General features: G+C 40.1%; 1 protein-coding gene and 1 pseudogene across 1 annotated transcript; one reads left to right on the top strand and one right to left on the bottom strand.

Annotated features, from left to right (window-relative positions):
- Positions 1 to 6,432: 6,432 nt before the first annotated feature.
- Positions 6,433 to 8,650, top strand: LOC146368123 (tripartite motif-containing protein 16-like). Its single transcript, XM_084913147.1, has one exon. The coding sequence runs from the start codon at positions 6,536 to 6,538 to the stop codon at positions 8,195 to 8,197; it is 1,662 nt and encodes a 553-aa protein (XP_084769273.1). The 5' UTR covers positions 6,433 to 6,535; the 3' UTR covers positions 8,198 to 8,650.
- A 1,084-nt stretch (positions 8,651 to 9,734) lies between these two features.
- LOC146368122 (uncharacterized) lies at positions 9,735 to 11,143 on the bottom strand (annotated as a pseudogene).
- Positions 11,144 to 17,936: the final 6,793 nt, after the last annotated feature.

The raw sequence follows: 17,936 nt of genomic DNA, 5'->3' as shown, positions 1-17,936 counted from the left end.
GTAGACTTGTTGATGTGTTTTGGATCATTGTCCTGCTGCATCGCCCAGCTTCAGGGCACAAACTGATGGCCGGACATTCTGATTGGCCCTGAAGCAGTGGGGTGACTCGGACATCTTTGCACTTCAGTCTGCACTGGCAGGCCTCATGCTGGAGCACAGACCTTTCCTCCTCTGGTCTGTAATGTTTCGACTGGTCGCTCATGGCCCGTGGTTCCCGTTTCATGGCGTCTTTGCGTTTTTGCCTCTGTCAAATTGGTCAGCTCCACATTTGTTTGGCCAGGCCTTTGCAAGTCAGTTAGGGAATGGGCTGCATGCGTTCCATGCGCACAAAGGTCCATAAGCACACTGTGCGAGAGGTTTCACAGGTCGCTTAAGGTTGCGCTCCGCGCTTCTTTGACTACTGAAACCAATTGAGTTAAGCTGAGAATAAGTGAGTGAAATGTGACAAGCTCTCATGTCATCCTCTCTCGTCATGTTCTTTCTCTTTCAAGGGTTGGATTATGGGGGTTGGGGGTCAAATTGCATTTTCACATTGGATCATTTTTATCCATAGTGCTAAATGTGTTTCATTGGGCAGTGTTGGGGAGTAATGGAATACATGTACCGGCGTTACGTATTTAAAATGCAAAATATGAGTAATTGTATTCCATTACAGTTCCCATTTAAATAGGTGATATTCAGAATACAGTTACTTTGTTAAAATAAATGGAACACACAGTGGTCATTTCCTGTTTCATATGTTAGGCTATGTCCTCTCAATCCCTTCTCCAATTTTGGTGATTAAATGCAGTCGGGTGCAGCTTTAGCTCGGATGGATGACCGTGCAATCATATGATGTATGGCTGAGGGAGGCTGTCGAGGGTTCATGTCCAACCAGTGGCCCTTTTTTTAAAAAAACTCAATTTCCCTCTGGAATTAATACAGTTTCTTCGATTCTTCGATTGCCAGAAACCTAAACAAAACACACAATAACAGGCTCTAATGTAAGTGTCCTGTTAATGTTGGTGGCATCAATTACACAATGGACCCGGAGCCAGCACAACAGAGCCAGCAGTGCACAGGCAGGAATGCATTTCCGACACCACGTCATAAGAAGAATGGGATAGGCGAAACTTCAGTATCTTTGATGTCTCTGTGATTTTTGTTACTATTTATGAAGGCTACTTGCCACCAAGCTAACATTGTTAGCTGACGTTAGCTGAGATTTCTTCATAAACTGCAGACTGTTAGGCCGTTTCTAAATGCTCAAGTACGTGAGTCCGTACTCGCGTTCTTGCTAGTGCGGACTTCATAAGTTCACATGGGAATCCGGACTTCCCGAGAACAGAACGCAATCGTTCTACAATTGGAAAGGAAGTGTACTTGATGACATCACAGCTCTGGAGTTTTCTTTCCTGACATCCCCTCTTTAACTGTGATTAATATTTGCAATGGAAACGACACATGACATAAAAAATTACACATGATGTATTTGTCGTGGTCCAGAGTCTGTGACTCCGTGTTTATGTTTAAGTTTATTAATATTCTGTGTTTTTTTTATTTTGGGTTGTTTGTGGTTATTCCCAGTGTTTAGTGTTCTCTGTGCTCTCCTGTCCCTCGTTTCAGGTTCCTATGTTCTGTCTCCCCAGTCTGTGTTAAGTTTACATGTCTAGAGTTCGGTGTGTTTCCTGTTTTACTATGAAGGACCGTGTCTGTTGTCAGTGTTTCTAGTTTTGCTTCCCTTGTCTCGTCCTGCCTAATTACCCCAGCTGTGTCTCCCTCCTGTCTCTCATTCCCTGATTGTTCCTGTGTGTATATAAGCCTGTGTTTTTTGGTGCTTGTTGCTGGTTTGTTTGTGTTGTTTCCCTGAGTCTCCCTGTGTCTCAGTTTCAGGTCTGTTTCTGTTAGTTTTTGCAGTTTAGATCACCTTATGTTCTGCACATGCCTTCACCACTGCTATTTGTACCGTCAACGTCAAAATAACACTCACTCACATCAGAAGCCATGCCTGCATCTTGGGTCCTAATTTCCACACCCCACACGGCCTGCCATCGCAGCCGTGACAGCACGAACCAGCCACTATTGACCCAGTGGCACTTAATCCTTTGGAGGAGCTCTGTGATGACATTAGTTACAATGTGGAGATTCTTGTGAACCTGTGGCTGGATCACCCCCCAGAGGAGCTTCGTCGCACTGTTGAAGCCCAGCGACAGCAACTCTTCTCTTGTCTCCCCTGGCTGCTAAGTTTACTGCCCCCTCTGGCACAGGACTTTCTTCGCCGTGAATTACATCTCCACCCAGCCACAGCTACTTGCCTTCCCTGCCTGGCGGAGAATATTTTGCTCTGCCCTGCGGTCCGACCTTCGGGAAGGAAGCGGCGCTCACGCCGCAGACGCCCCTCACCACAGCTGGACCCCTGTATTTCAGAGCTATGGTGAGTGAAAGACACAATTATTCTGTTTCAGACTTTAGGACTGTTTATTCTGGGGCCGTTTTGTGTGGCAGGTGATAATAATAACGGCAGTCTTCTTTCTTTACCTGTGACTGAAATTACAGAGACCTTTTCCGGGGCCGCATTGAATTCTAAGTACTGTTTCTGACCTGCTGGTTCAATGCATGGAACCAGTTTCACACAAACTGTTTTCGTTGAGCCTGCTCCTCTGCCTTTCAGTGTTCCAGCTTGGTCTGTAGTGTTGCCACCAGCTGCATCAGTTGCCCCTAGCTGCGTCACCTGTTCAGTCTCCTGTCCTGGTTTTTTCATCTAAATGATTTATTATTGAAATAAACATGACATTATTTTTTCAGGTCTGCAGAGTGGGCAATCATAATGAAGCAGTTCATTATAAGCTGCAGATTTAAGCTGCTCTTCATAGTTTTGTCCACCAGATGTCACCAAAGAGGACTGTGATGAAAAGCTTCGAGTAATGAACCATTTTTTCAATGCAAGCTTCAGAAAGCTTCATTTGGACATCAGAGGCCGTCTGATTTTAAACACGTGCCATGGGTTGTTGTCCTGTGGCTTCTTGATGTTTTTTGCTAATAAAAAAAAAAAATCTTATAATCTTATAATCAATCTCATAGGTTGTGAGTATGCTTGTGCTGTGAGGTCCCTGCTTCCACCTGATTAAGTAATTAACCAGCAGTCAGGTACATTTATATCCTCCTGAGAACCAGCCTATTCATTTATGTCCTCAGTAATAAACATTTATTTTTGGTCTATATCTTTTGACTTATTTGAGCTATCCTAATAAATCCCAATGTACTAAATAGAGGAGATCCTGTCTTTCCATTGATAGCTCATGTGTTTGGGTGGTGTCTTTTAGCTCCAAAGAGGAAGGAAATCACCAAAAACATTCAATGGGAAGATTCATTTTTCCTCGATCATCAGGAAGATATATTATATACTATAACTTCTATATTTGTAAGTATGTGTATCATATTTTAGACCTGGGAGCAGAATTGCTGATGAACTGGTTTTTATTCAGGAACAGGCAGAGCGTCCTCTCTTCCTGGCTCCATGTCTATAATTATGTCACACACTGATTCGCTCTCACAAAATCAACAAAACACAGCACAAATCCCACCAATGGTTCAATTCCTTATAAATCATTGAATCAGGTACTGAAGCAGTGACGTGCTGAATGAAGCTTCAGACGTCATTGATCACGTGACTCTGTTCAGTCAAACCAAGCCTCAGCACAGCGTTTCTGAAGCAGTGTGTTGATTTTTTGACACATGTGCCGGAGCTTCAGCTTCAAACGGGCCGTCACCATCAGAGTTGCTGGGACCATGTCCCACTACTGGCTACTCTGTTTTATTCTGTGTTTAAGTTTTTGAATGTGAATTTTCTGTGTTAAGAATAACAAAGAAAATGTAATGAAGTGATTTTAAAGTTTAAACTTTGTGTTAAATCTTGTAAATCAGAGAGAGAGAGAGAGATGAGGTGTGGGTGGACATCGGATGATCAAATGTCAACAACCTGATTGGCCCAAGTGTGAAGATGTGACGTCCACTGAGGGAAGGGGGGAGAAAGGGTGAGCAGGTATAAAAGTGAGGTGAAGAAGAGATTCGGGGTTCTTCCCTTTTGTCCTCTGTGAGATGAGCAGGTCAGAAGTTTGGATCTAAGAGGTTCACAGTTCAAATTCCAGCAGAGACGCTAAAAGGAGAACCACAGTCCAACCTGTGAATGTTTTTAACCCTTTGTGAAACAACAAAGGCATAAATATGATCATATAAATATTATCTACTGGGTCAGACTCATAGGATCAGGGATTAGAACTCCTTTTATCAGAGAGATGAAATCTACTTCCTGTACAGGGTTTTTTTGTGGGCCTACCGATCGACAGAAACTAGAGTCAATAAAAAAACTGGACATTGGCTCAATGTGTGTGTGGCACAGGGAAACAAGGACTGAGCGCTGTGTAGTCCCACATAAAGTCAGACACCTGGTCACCCTAGGTGGACCATGGCATGGTCTATATGGAGGATACAGACACTGCTGAAAACATGACTCTGTCTGGTTTAGATGATAAAATGTCTTTACTTTAGGAGGCTGTGGCTCAGAGTACATTCACATAATGCCTTTGAATAAATGTAAAAAGCTTGTTTTTCTCCTGCTTTGATTTCTTTGTCCAGGTAGAAATTCTGCTTTTTGCCTCTAAAATCTGAAACAGTTTGAAACAAAGTTTGGCGCTCTAATCCTCTCTGTGTTTGTCCTTTGGTCAGATGGTGATATTGAATGAAATATTCCAGTATTCAGTAGCTCAGCAGCTTTGTAACATGTGGTTTTGCACACTGTTCAAACCTCAGATGTTTGTGTAAACAAGTGTGGAGGACACAAACTCACGGGGGGAGGAACGACATTTACTGTTGATGTGTCTGACATTTAGTCTCCATGAGTTCTCATAAGACTGAAGAACTCTGTGATCTCTAACATGCAGCTGTATGTTTTGAAATTATGTGTCTCATTCTCTGGACTTTACTAGACAACGAGTGAAGAACATGTAACGAATATCATCTTTAAAGTGATGAATAATAACTCTGCCTCTGTGTCTTCATAAAAAGATCGTACTTCTGAAAGGTCAGAGGGCAGCATCCACTCTGGTTTTACACAGTTTTGCAGGTTTAGCTCTTCTGAAGTTCAGCACCTGCTTTTTCAACCAATCAGAAGCCAGTATTGTAGAGAGTTCATATTTCTTTTCATGCAATTGAATAATTTTGAATGTTTAGGTGAATATTTATATTTAGAGTATTTTCTCGATCAGTGTCTTCAGTCCTGACCCTGAGTGCGTACATTTAAAAATAAAGTGATATAACTTCTTTTACATTACTGTGAACTTCTTGTACAGTTTGACAGCTGATTGTTGTCGTGTTTGTCGTCATATGAAGATCGTTTCCTAAAGAGGACTGAACAGTCATTTAGCCTCTGGCTCCATCCATGAATCTGATGTTTGCTGTATAATCTGTGCTGTTAATAGTGTAATGGAACATATAATTTGTACATATAATTTCATATGTAATTATGATGATCTTTACCCATTAAGATTTTAAATGAACGATAAACAAAGGCCAAGAAAACTGAGTTAAACTCCTGAGTCTACTATATATTTGCACCATGAAGAAATGAATTGTTTGCACCAGTAATAAATAATCAAATATATCAAATTATCATCAATATTTAAATAAATGAACCATCGCACCAAACAAAACAACAATTCAACAGACAGTTCTATAAAACTGTGGATGATTCAAAGTGCTGCTATAACTGCACAACAAAACTGCAGTGAGAAAAGCTTTGGATGCTCAGTTTAGTTATAATGACAGTTAAACAACTAAAATACTCGATTAAGTAGGTGAGAAAAAGTTACATTTACTGGATCAGTTTAAGACCAAAATACATTTGAATGAATTACTGACATGGACACTTTGTGAAAAATTACTAAACAGTTCAGGTTTTTTAAATCCACTGTGACTGTGTACACAGGAAAAACTACAAAATAATGTTTTGTTTGTTTGTTTTTTAAACACTGTGGACCGATCTGCATTTGTTATTGCTAAATTTAAATATTTGTTACTATTTAATGATCATAATCTCATTTGAACATAGGTTTGATTTAGTGGAGTCAGTTGTTCCCATGCATCATTCTGTAAGTGTGAGAATGAACTAAGATTAGAAAATGTCAAAATATAAAGTGTCATTTATTTTTATTCATCACAGCATCCTAAACTTTGCTGAACTTTTTGAAATATAAAATGAACTCGCTGAGTGTTGACTGTCAAATTTCAAACATCCAAGTAAAGATAAACGATAAAATTTTAACTGGGTCAGACTTGTTACTACATGATGTAATCACACATACCACACCCTGCATCATGTGATTGGCTCTTGGTCGCTCTGTAAGAATATATCTCCCTTCACAGATGTGTCTGTATCACGATGGGTCTAAAGGTGAACAAGAGCAGAGATCTGTTTCCCTTCAGAGCACAGAGGTTGTTTCTGTTCAGAGGAAGTGAAACTGTCTGACAGTCACTGAGAGACGGTGAAACGGCACAGCACATGAATCAAATGGATCAAACAAAATTCTGCTGTTCAGTCTGTTTGGATCTACTGAAGGATCCGGTGACTATTCCCTGTGGACACAGCTACTGCATGAACTGTATTAAAAGCTTCTGGGATGAAGAGGAAAAGAAGAAAATCTACAGCTGCCCTCAGTGCAGACAGACTTTCACAGCGAGGCCTGTCCTGGTGAAAAACACCATGTTAGCAGATTTAGTGGAGGAGCTGAAGAAGACTGGACTCCAAGCTGCTCCTGCTGATCACTGCTATGCTGGACCTGAAGATGTGGCCTGTGATGTCTGCACTGGGAGAAAAATGAAAGCCTTCAAGTCCTGTTTATTCTGTCTGGCATCTTACTGTGAGAAACACCTTCAGACTCATTATGATTCACCTACATTCAAGAAACACAAGCTGGTGGAGCCCTCCAAGAAGCTCCAGGAGAACATCTGCTTTCGTCATGATGAGGTGATGAAGATGTTCTGCCGTACTGATCAGCAGAGTATCTGTTATCTCTGCTCTGTGGATGAACATAAAGGCCACGACACAGTCTCAGCTGCAGCAGAAAGGACTGAGAGGCAGAGAGAGCTGGAGGTGAGTCGACAAAACATCCAGCAGAGAATCCAGGACAGAGAGAAAGATGTGAAGCTGCTTCAACAGGAGGTGGAGGCCATCAATCAGTCTGCTGATCAAACAGTGGAGCACAGTGAGAAGATCTTCACTGAGCTGATCCATCTCATCCAGAAAAGAAGCTCTGATGTGAAGCAGCAGATCAGATCCCAGCAGGAAACTGAAGTGAGTCGAGTCAAAGAGCTTCAGGAGAAGCTGGAGCAGGAGATCACTGAGCTGAAGAGGAAAGATGCTGAGCTGAAGCAGCTCTCACACACACAGGATCACATCCAGTTTCTACACAACTACCCCTCACTGTCAGCACTCAGTGAGTCTACAGACTCATCCAGCATCAATATCCGTCCTCTGAGCTACTTTGAGGATGTGACAGCAGCTGTGTCAGAGGTCAGAGATAAACTACAGGACATTCTGAGAGAGGAATGGACAAACATCTCACTGACAGTCACTGAAGTGGATGTTTTACTGTCACGACCAGAGCCAAAGACCAGAGCTGAATTCTTAAAATATTCACGTGAAATCACACTGGATCCAAACACAGCACACAAACACCTGTTATTATCAGGGGGGAACAGAAAAGCAACAGCAGTGAAACAACAACAGTCTTATTCTGATCATCCAGACAGATTCACTGGATGGTTTCAGGTCCTGAGTAGAGAGAGTCTGACTGGACGTTGTTACTGGGAGGTGGAGTGGAGAGGGAGAGGAGTTTATGTAGCAGTCGCATACAAGAATATCAGCAGAAAAGGATGGGGTAATGAATGCTGGTTTGGACATAATGCCAAATCTTGGTCATTAGATTGTAACAACAACAGTTATACATTTCGGTACAACAACATTGAAACTCCTGTCTCAGGTCCTCGTTCCTCCAGAGTAGGAGTGTACCTGGATCACAGAGCAGGTATTTTGTCCTTCTACAGCGTCTCTGAAACCATGACTCTCCTCCACAGAGTCCAGACCACATTCACTCAGCCGCTCTATGCTGGACTTTGGCTTCAAAATTATGGAGACACAGCTGAGTTGATTAAAGTGAAATAGACTGAAGTCTTTCATATTGTGGGTTTAAATCTGTATTTTAGTTTCATTTTATTTTCTCTCCATCATTTCTGCACAGAGATCAGCTGTCAGTCAAACATTATGGGTGGTACCTCCACATCTTCTAGTTGTTCTCTTGATGTTTCTGAGTTTTTAAAGGAGATCTTTCCTGTGACTGTTTATGGAGGCTATCACTGCTCATCATCATTTTGATTTACTAAAATATTTCTCCACATGAAAATGTAAACTTCTCTATCCTCTAAATGTTTCTGGAATATTTGTATTGAAAAATGTCGACATTTCTCTTTATGAGTATGGCAGACCATGTGTGTGTGTTTGTGTTTGTTTTTGTCAAAATCATCAAACAAATGAGGAAAAACTGTGATTTTAATGAATGAATTCATATATTGTGTTGATGTTTTATTGTGTGAATAAACTGGAAGGTTTGACTATAAATCAAACTTTGAACAAAGTCTTTTCTTCTGTCTTCATTCCAGGATCTCACTCAAATCTGATGCAGAAAATATGAAACTAATCTGAGAGAATAACTGAAGCAGTTTTCCTCCTGAAGCATCACAAAGTTCAGAGTTCATGTTTAGAGCAGAAGATTCAGCAGTCGCTCTGTGACCTTTCAACTTTCTTCACTAAAACAGCTTCATTGCAGAGAAACAAGTCACATTTTCTTGATGTTCTTAAGTCCTTTACAATGTTTTTAATGGTCCTTGAATGCAGCATCAGTGTCGCAGGTTTAAAAGGTCACTTTCTGTTGTGTTCAAAGATTTCCTTCAGATATGGTCTTTAATCAGTAACGCCAGTGATACAGCAGTGTCATTAGCTGTGTTATTGGCACCAGGCTGTGTTTATGTATGTGTTTAATTCTGTCTGAGGATGTCTTCAGCATGAAATGATCATTTGCTCAGCTGCTGTGTCTCAAACGACTCCTACAGTCTTTGCTTATGTGACCAACTTTTAAACAACCAAAACAAATTCCCCTTTCCTTGTTAAAAGTCAGCTTATCTCGATGCATTTTAGCTTTAAACTGCTTACAATTCTCTAGTAAATGATTGCTGTGTGAACAAAACAAACAACTATGCAGAACAGTGGAATTTGTTCTGCTTCCAGTTGATTGAGTTTTGACTCCTGGAACCGTACTGACATTAGTGGCAAAACTACTTCCCTTTTTTCTTTGCTTGGTGGAACTTGAAACTTTAAAGCTGCTTCCAGATTGTGAGTCTTGGATGTTGCCAAACACTGGATCTTATGCTACTTTCACCTGTTTTATTATGAAGGCAACCAGATCAGTGAACACTGCTCTGTGACCATTTTGTTCCTGCAGTTCATAGGCAACAACTCTCCATTTTTCCCTCAATTTGTATGGAAGTTTCATAACAATCATTCTCATATTTGAGGGCAAATCCAACTCCTTCATATAAACAACTTGCTGTGTTAGACTCGAACATCCTTGAAGAAAAAGAGAGAATGACTGTAGACCTTTCACATCCTCACTTTTAATAGGTGCCCAACTCACAATCCTCTCCATCTATGCAGAGGCAATTTTATTTCCGTTCCCAAAATGTTCTTCAAGAAGATATTTGTCTGTGGAATAGCCCTGCTCAGGAGGTAAATGCTGACAACTATGCACCAAGTCTTTAGGCTGCCCCCTAGTGAACTGCTCTAAAAAATGCAAACAGTCGCTCCAGTTATCAGTTTTAGCTTCCACTCCATTTTCAAAGGCATTCATAAATGATCTGTACTGTAAAGGGTCTCCATCAAACATAGGGATGTTTCTAGCTGGAAGGACAGAAGATAAGTTTTGTTTTACAAGCAAAGTAGTGATGTCATTTTGTTTTTGCATAATATTGACAATCTCCTTCGTGCAATTCTCAGTCAAAGTAGGAGACTGAGGCTGTGTTTGCTGCGTCACTTGAGCTGAATCATCAACTTTTACCATCACCTCATCCACCTGATGTTGGTTTTGACTTTGTCTAGGTATGATTACTTGTGATTCAGATGCAGAATTTGTACCAGAGTAATCTCTTTCTGCCGGAACAAATGTATCAGCACAAGGATTTAAATTAGGCGCTTCTTGTACGTGCCCTCTTTCAAAATAAGAGTTCATTCCATCAGAACGCTCAGAGCTACAAACTGAGTTTATTTTTAAGACACGAAGCTTTGCCTTAGTTGCTGCCAACTCTGTTTCCAAGGATAATTTCTCCTTTTCTTTTCTCAGTTTTTCCTCTTGCGCTTCAATAGAATGTTTTTCTTTAATGCAGCGAGTCGCTCCATGAGCGCTGCCTTGTCAGCCGCAGCTTTAATGCGTGCGGAAGATGTTGATGAAATTCGACTTTGCTGTGACAATGTTTTCGAAGGTGGCTTTACACTTGAGATATTAGAGACACTGTCTTCAGGATTTATTTCATCCAAACTTTCAACAGCTTGATCATTAAGAGCAGTATTGCTTTGTTCAGTATACGGCTCGCCTGCTTGCTGCAACCAAACCTTTACTTTGTCCATAAAAACAGAGAATGCTGTCACCTTAGACTGAAAATGTGCGCTTTGCCTTTTCACTTCATCTTCTGGCAGTGGCAAACTTAAAAAGGATTCTTGCAAAGCGTTTGCATCTTGATAGCATTTAATAAACTTCCCAAATTCAGAAGACACTTCCTTAACCTTCTCATGTGAGGTCATTAAAGCAGAAATTTTCCCCATGTACTTAGATGCTTGCTTACACATTGAACTCCGCTTTTCTTGGCATGTCTTTATATACAAATCCAAACCTTTTGGCGTAAATTTGATGCTTCTTTTCTCTGCTTGCATCTGAGTGTCATCCTCTTGTTTACTCTCTTGTTTACTCTTAATATCCGACATTTTTATTGTCCTCTTGGATTATTTCAAACATTATAAAGATGCACAGCACACTGAGAATCCATAGCATAAAGCGCAAACATGATTGCAGTGAACAAAGATTTCCACAGAGGGCGTTGGCATGTTTCAATTAGTGATCCTATTATGCACAAATTTAGTACATCAAAACTCAGTTCATCAGTCTTTGTAGTGAAATAATGTCTTTAAACTCCAATAGCTTCACCGTTTTCCTTTACGGCTTAAACAATATTATCACTCACCAGCTTTGATGAACGAGTGACATGTTGATCCAGGCTTCAACATCAAATCCGTCTGGAGTACTTACAGACGATCCAGTAACTTTTATTCGAGTTCGACGGTGATCCTTGAAATCCATATATCCAACATATCCATTAATGAAGGATTATTCCTTTGTCCACGGGCAGGTTTTTTACTTTTTGTAGTGGCAATTCCTTTTGTTTGACAAACCAAACATCCCACAGTTAAAGGTCCACAAGCCACTGCTGCACTGAGATAATATTTCGTACGCAGGCAAAAGAAGTCCACTGTCCAAACTTTAAAGTTGCGTTTTTATGGTTTATTTTATCCAGTTTGGCAAGCAATAACAAGATCCATTTTTAGTTACTTCCTGCTGCTTCTCCTGCTCTAGTAAAAAACCATAGGCTCACCCCAGTGCATGCTGGTCCTATACCAGTCTCTTTATTTATAGAAACAAAATGGCCCTACAGCTTTTACTGACTAATTTAACAAGGTAACATCAAACAAACAAAACATTGAAAGAAATATTAACCTACAAATAAACTTGTAAATAAACCCCAAAATATAAGTAAACTAACAACAAACTTTAACTAATTTCAAAATAATAAAAAATAAGAACAAATAGCTCCAACAGAAGTTATTGCTGCAGACTGAAGGTTCTGTAAACTACTCAGTCATAGAATGATTACGATATTGAACTAAAACAAATGCCTGAATCCTAAATTATGGATATCCTATTGTGGTGATCTGAAATGTAACACTAAATGTGATTAAAACACTAAAACTCTGGACTCCGGGGCTGAACGACCGCGGGGATCACCAGCCCGAGGAAAACACAAAATACACATGACTCCGTGAGAAAGACAATTCATTCTTGAATGAAGACGTTGATCAGACACATTTAAAATGTAGCCAATTGTGTTTATTATTAAATTATTAAGGAAATAGAAAAGCGGGGGAATAGAAAAGGGGGGAGGGGTGGGGGGTAAAGAAGAGGGTAAAGGAAAGGGATAGAAAGGAGGAAAGAGATAGAGGAGAGAGAACCCCAACTATGCCCTCTGAGCAAGCACTGGGTGCGACAGTGGATAGGAACAACTCCCTTTAAAGGAAGAAACCTATGACAGAACCAGGCTCTAGAGGGGGCAGTCAACTGTCGGGACTGGTTGGGGGGTGAGGGTGAAAGAGAAAGGGGGGGTGGGAGGGGGGGGGGGAGATGGGACAGGTGTTAGGAGTTAAGGTGAAAATTACGATGCAACGGTGGAGGAGGAAGACGGGGTGACATCAGCAGAAGGAAAAGTAGAAAAAGTAGAAAAAGCAGGAGTGCTCTTTCTCCAGAAGAAGCGGAAGCGTTTTTTCTTCTTTTCCATCATCTTTTCCACGAGCACTTTTTTCTCTAGGATGAGGGTTCGTAACTCATCAATTGTTTGTGTATTTTCCTTCTCGAGTTTCCTGCATGTTGTCTCCACTTCTTCTAATTTGGCTTGTTTTTCTTCGAGCCTTTCTTTCAGTTCTTTACATTTGGCCTCCTGCATAAGCTTTGCCTCGTGCATCTCTGTATAACTGTGTTGTAATTTGTTGTGTGCGTCTTGTAGCTGCTGACTTCTCTCGAGTTCTTGAAGTGTACACTGCAGGTCTTTGCTTGTTTTCTCTAGTTGCTGCTTTAACATCTGCACCTCAGTGTTTTTGCACTTCAAGTTGTTGGAAAGTTTCTCCAGTTCTGTGTTTTTTCTCAGCATGTCACTGAGCTTACTCTGCATCTCTGAGCATTGTTTTTGCACTTTTTTCTTTTCCCCCTCCAGCTCAGTTGTTTTGGAGTTCAGTTTGTTATAATGGTCTTGCAGTTGTTGGTTTTTCCTCTCAAAGTTCTGGAGAATTTGTTTATCTTTTTTCTGCTTTATTTCCCGTTGTTCTTTGTCTTGAAGCAGCTCTTGATATTTGTGCAGCGTTTCATCAAGCTTTACCTGCTGCGCTCCGTATTTTTCCTGCATGCCTCTCTGGTTTATGTCCAGTTTTTCTTTCTCTTCAAGGATTTCTTTATTTTTTTGCAGAGCTTCATCAAGCATTACTTGCAAACCTTGGTTGTGTTTCTTGATGTTCTGCAGCTCACAATCCAGATCTTTCTGTTTCGTGTCATGCTGTTCTTTGTCTTGTAGGAAATCCTTATTTCTTTGCACTGTTTTATCAAGCTTTATTTTCAGCGCGGTGTATTTTTCCTCCACGCCTTCAAGCTTGGAGTCCGTTTCTTTCTGTTTAATTTCTAGTTGCTTTTTTTCTTGAAGCAACTCTTTATTTTTGTTCAGTGTTTTTTCAAGCTTTGCCTGAAGTCCTTTGTGCTTTTCCTCCATGCCTTGCAGTTTGCGCTGCTTTATGTCCATTTGTTCTTTTTCTTGGAGGAGTTCTTGATTTTTTTGCAGAGCTTCATCAAGCTTTATTTGCAAGGCTTCCTTGTGTTTCTCGCTGTCCTGAAGCTTGCAATCCATATCTTCCTTTTTCATGGTCTGTTGCGCTTTCTTTTGAAGAAACTCAACCCTTCCTTTCAGCACTTTTTGATTTATCTCAGTGCCTTGGAGTTTTATGACCAGTTGTTTCTTCTCTTGGAGGAGTTCTTGATTTTTTTGCAGAGCTTCATCCAGCTTTACTTGCAGCTCCTGAATCTTTTTTTCCCTCTCTTTCTCGTTTTTCTTCTGTTGGAGGATTTCTTCTGTTGGTTTTTCTTGTACTTTATTAAGCTTTGCTTGGAGCTCAAAGTTCCTCCCCCGCATATCTAGGAGTTCCATTTCTTTCTCCTTTTGAATATCCTCCTTATCAAGAAGCTGTTTGAACAGTCTATCTACTTCAGCGGTCCTTCTCTCACAGTGCTCTCTCAGTTTGATAATCTCCGCTCGTTGTTTAAAAAAACTTTCCCAGATGTAACTGGTGTACTCTGGCTGGGGCGGGTGTCGCGTATTGTGATTGCTCATGAGATTTTGCTCATGCATTTCTTCCGAGCACATCTTCTGCAGTTGAGTATCGTCTTCTCGATTGCAAAGAGGAGCGCTGGGCTTTACGTTTTCTCTTTTTTTCTGTTTTCTTGGAGACATGTTGGAATCTGTTAACAGTGACTCTGAAAAGGATCCAAAAAAAAGGCTTCTCTGGCGAACGTTTAAATGCTGCACACATAAATGCTGCGAATAACGGACTGAAAGTTCTTGCGTCTCACCCCTATTTAAGGGTTTTAGGATCAAAGGATCAAAGGATCACAGTGGTGGTAAGATTCTAAATGTGTGTGACATCACGATTCTGTAAGCCAATGAGGTGGTCACATGACATTTGTGAGAGGGCATTCTTTACTTGGACAAATTATCAATAAGCTTTCAATACCAGTAACCATGGTGACAGTATAATTGTTTATTGTGTTGAACAATAAACAATTATATTGACAATTATGTGTGTCCAGTATGTTGGCTGATTTTCTTTTACTTTTTGCATATGAAAATAAAAGCTGGGCTGATTTTAACACCATTACAAGAAGTGTTGTTAATTATTCTTTTTGAATCATAATCAGGTTACCACAAATTGTTTTTTAATTTAGTAGAACTTGAAATGTTTGTCAGTGAGTAAACAATTCATAATGCAAAGTCAGAAACATCAAGTTATTCTTAGTACTGCATACTTGCAATACATAAGTTGTCCTAACAGTCATGTAGGGCATCCGTAGTTCAGGGGGTCGGGAAGCTCATCTTGTAACTGGATGTAATATTAGCAGACAGAGGGTTTGATGTTGCAGAATCTTTGGAGTTGTACCATGCTGAATTGAAGAGCCCAACTTTCACCAAAGGAAAGAACTAACTGGCCCCTAGATTGCCCAATCAAATCTCTTAATGCCACCAGCCCTCCCCTACCTTCACTGTGTGCTCAGCTTGTAGAAAAGAGTTGAGTGTGGAAGAAATGGCAAAAATGTGGAGCTGAAAAGCTAAGAGAGAAAAAGAAATTATATATAAACCAACGTGTCAAATTAATGGACATGTTAGTTATTGGAGTTCTGGCTGCATTTTATATATCTATATTGTGTCCTTTTTATAATAAATAATAAAAAACATTATTTATCCTCACTGTATGAACATTGTTGGAGTCCTTGAAGTCTCGTCATGTTGAAGTTACTCATGTGATGTGATGTTGTTATAATCATCCAGCTGGTGTGCAGCCATCATATTAGAGTTCTCTTTCTTCTTCTGATTTTATACAATTTTTCTGTGATGGTGTCACATTTACAGTGGTCGCAACAATTGCACCTATAGGACCCTGAAAAACTGGTGCACAGACTTCAGAGTCTAATAAGTGTCACCACTGTAACCACTGCATAATGCAAACCATGACACGAGTTTAGTCTTGGTGTGAAACTCATTTTGGTTCATAGACACCAATCTGACCTTAAGTGGAACAGACCCATAAAACTAATGCGTAATAAATCTGTTAATAAATAAATCCAAATTCTCCCATCATCATTCTTTGGTAGGAAGTCATAAATAGGAGTTAAATTCAGACTCGCACAGGCTCACCTCTGCACGACTGGCTTCTCCTGTAACCCTGCATGTTTCTAAGGTTTGTTTTCTTTCTTTTTTTGTTGTTGTTCTTGTGCTTTTTGTCCTCGGGTGAGGTTTGAAGTGTCTGTGTGGTGCAGCTGGTCTGGTCTGTCCAGGCTGCACCACACAGACACTTCCAATCACCACACATCAAAGTACAAAGCGTATGACGTCATCACATTCTGTGTTAGGAAGTCATATTTAGGAGTTAAATTCATTGTTCATCATACTCAAGAAATCTTTCTGTTATCTTGATTAACTTATCCCAACATTGTCAATCAGACTAAGTGATCACATGACGCTAGTTATCAACTCTATAAGGTAACCCAGGGTTTCCCATTTTAGCTACTAGCCTGTTTACATGAAAGGGGTGGCGTTGGGGGCATCTGACCAATCACATACAGAGCAGCAGAACAGCTGACTTTACAAAGAAAGATAAAACTATAAACATGAAAAGGTTAAACACTTGTATTAATAAAGTTCAAATAGGAACTAAAAGTTCTTTTGCTGAGCTCTGTTGATGTTTACCAGTCTGGGAGAAAATACAAGCATAAATACAAAAATGGCCGTGGATATACTGGGAAAAGCATGTCGAATGATGAGCAGTGATACAGGAGACCAAGAGGAATCGCTCAGATAAGATTAAATGCTTTCATGGACGAGGACATGCTAGGGACAAGCGTTGCAGACAAAAGAAAAAAACGAGATTAATGTTTATAGAGGAATTCAAAATGTTGTGAAATTGTTCTGCAGACAAATGGGAAAAGTCAAAGAATGAAGTTGAATTTAAGAATCTAAACTGATTAGACTACTGATGCTCATCAATGGAAAGATCCTCCCACTATCCATGGCACAGCAGTCCAAAGGGATCTTTCAGGTACTTGTTGTAAAGCAGTTTTCCAGAGAACTGATTGGTAGCTAAGTGGTGATTTCATACTTGTTGATCCGTAATCTCAAACACAACCTGCTCTGAAGCAGGTTTGCTCTACAGTTTAAGTCACTATGGTGATATACTCCAGTAAGAAGTGAGCTACCTTCATAGTACCTCTGTACTCATACCTGTGTGTTTCTTTGGCATTGCTTGTAGATATGTTTTAAAATGCAGCTGCAGTGCATTTTAAAACCTTAAGGAAGCTGTTATTGATATGGTGTAGATTAGCCAACAGATTTCTTTTTTTTTTACCTGATGGACACAATGCAGTGTAGTAGCCCTGCCCCTCGTTATGGTTTGTTCTTCATCATTCACTCACTGTGCGTCGACATGCTGGATGTCTCCACAAACAGTTCTCTGCATGCAGATGCAGTTTTTCTTCATTTGGAGCTTTGTGGGAGCTGAGTTCTGTTTACAGAGATGTTAATGGTCCTGTATGTGACCTGTCAGATTTTATTTATTAAACAGACCACCTTGCAGTGTAGCTTCCACGTTAGCTGAGGTTTCTTTTATTATTTGTTTTTGCTTGTTTTTTATTATTCTTGCTGATGATTTGTATTATCTAAATGTAAGGTTCATTCATATCAGTTTGCTTATTTAATTTAAATACAGTTTTTTTTTTTTGCCTTTATCTTTGTCTCCATAACTGATAGTCTCTTATATCAGATTCTGCTCATAAGGTTACTTTAACATTTGAGGCCACGTTATGATTGGTTTAGGTGGCAGCACAAGCAGCTTCACTTGCATAAAATATACATATTTTTTAAATAACATCTGAAGTAATTTAATGAGGAATGAGTCATCCAGTTCAGCTCTGGTATTATGATAATATAATATGTGCTTCAGTCTTAAACAAGCACAGAATTTAATGAGCTGCTTCTTCCCGACTCCCTGATTTCTGCACAGCTGGATTATTGTACCAAAGAAACTGTTTCTGTAATATTTCTGTGAAATATAGTAATCCACTAAAACCCAGTGAGTGTTGGTTAGCTAAGATTTGTTTTTGTTCTTGATGGAATCGAAACACTCAGAAACGTCATTAATATTCGCTTGTCCTGCTGCAGACTTTTCTATCCAATCTAACAGTGAGAGCGAGCATGTGGTGCCCCACCCACTGGCTACAGGC

The sequence above is a fragment of the Perissodus microlepis genome, chromosome 18 (genome assembly GCF_051167445.1).
Source record: "Perissodus microlepis isolate ML-2025 ecotype Zambia chromosome 18, ASM5116744v1, whole genome shotgun sequence".
NCBI lineage: Eukaryota > Metazoa > Chordata > Actinopteri > Cichliformes > Cichlidae > Perissodus > Perissodus microlepis.
Note: the sequence above shows the minus strand (reverse complement) of the source record. Positions and strands in the feature narration are given on the sequence as shown.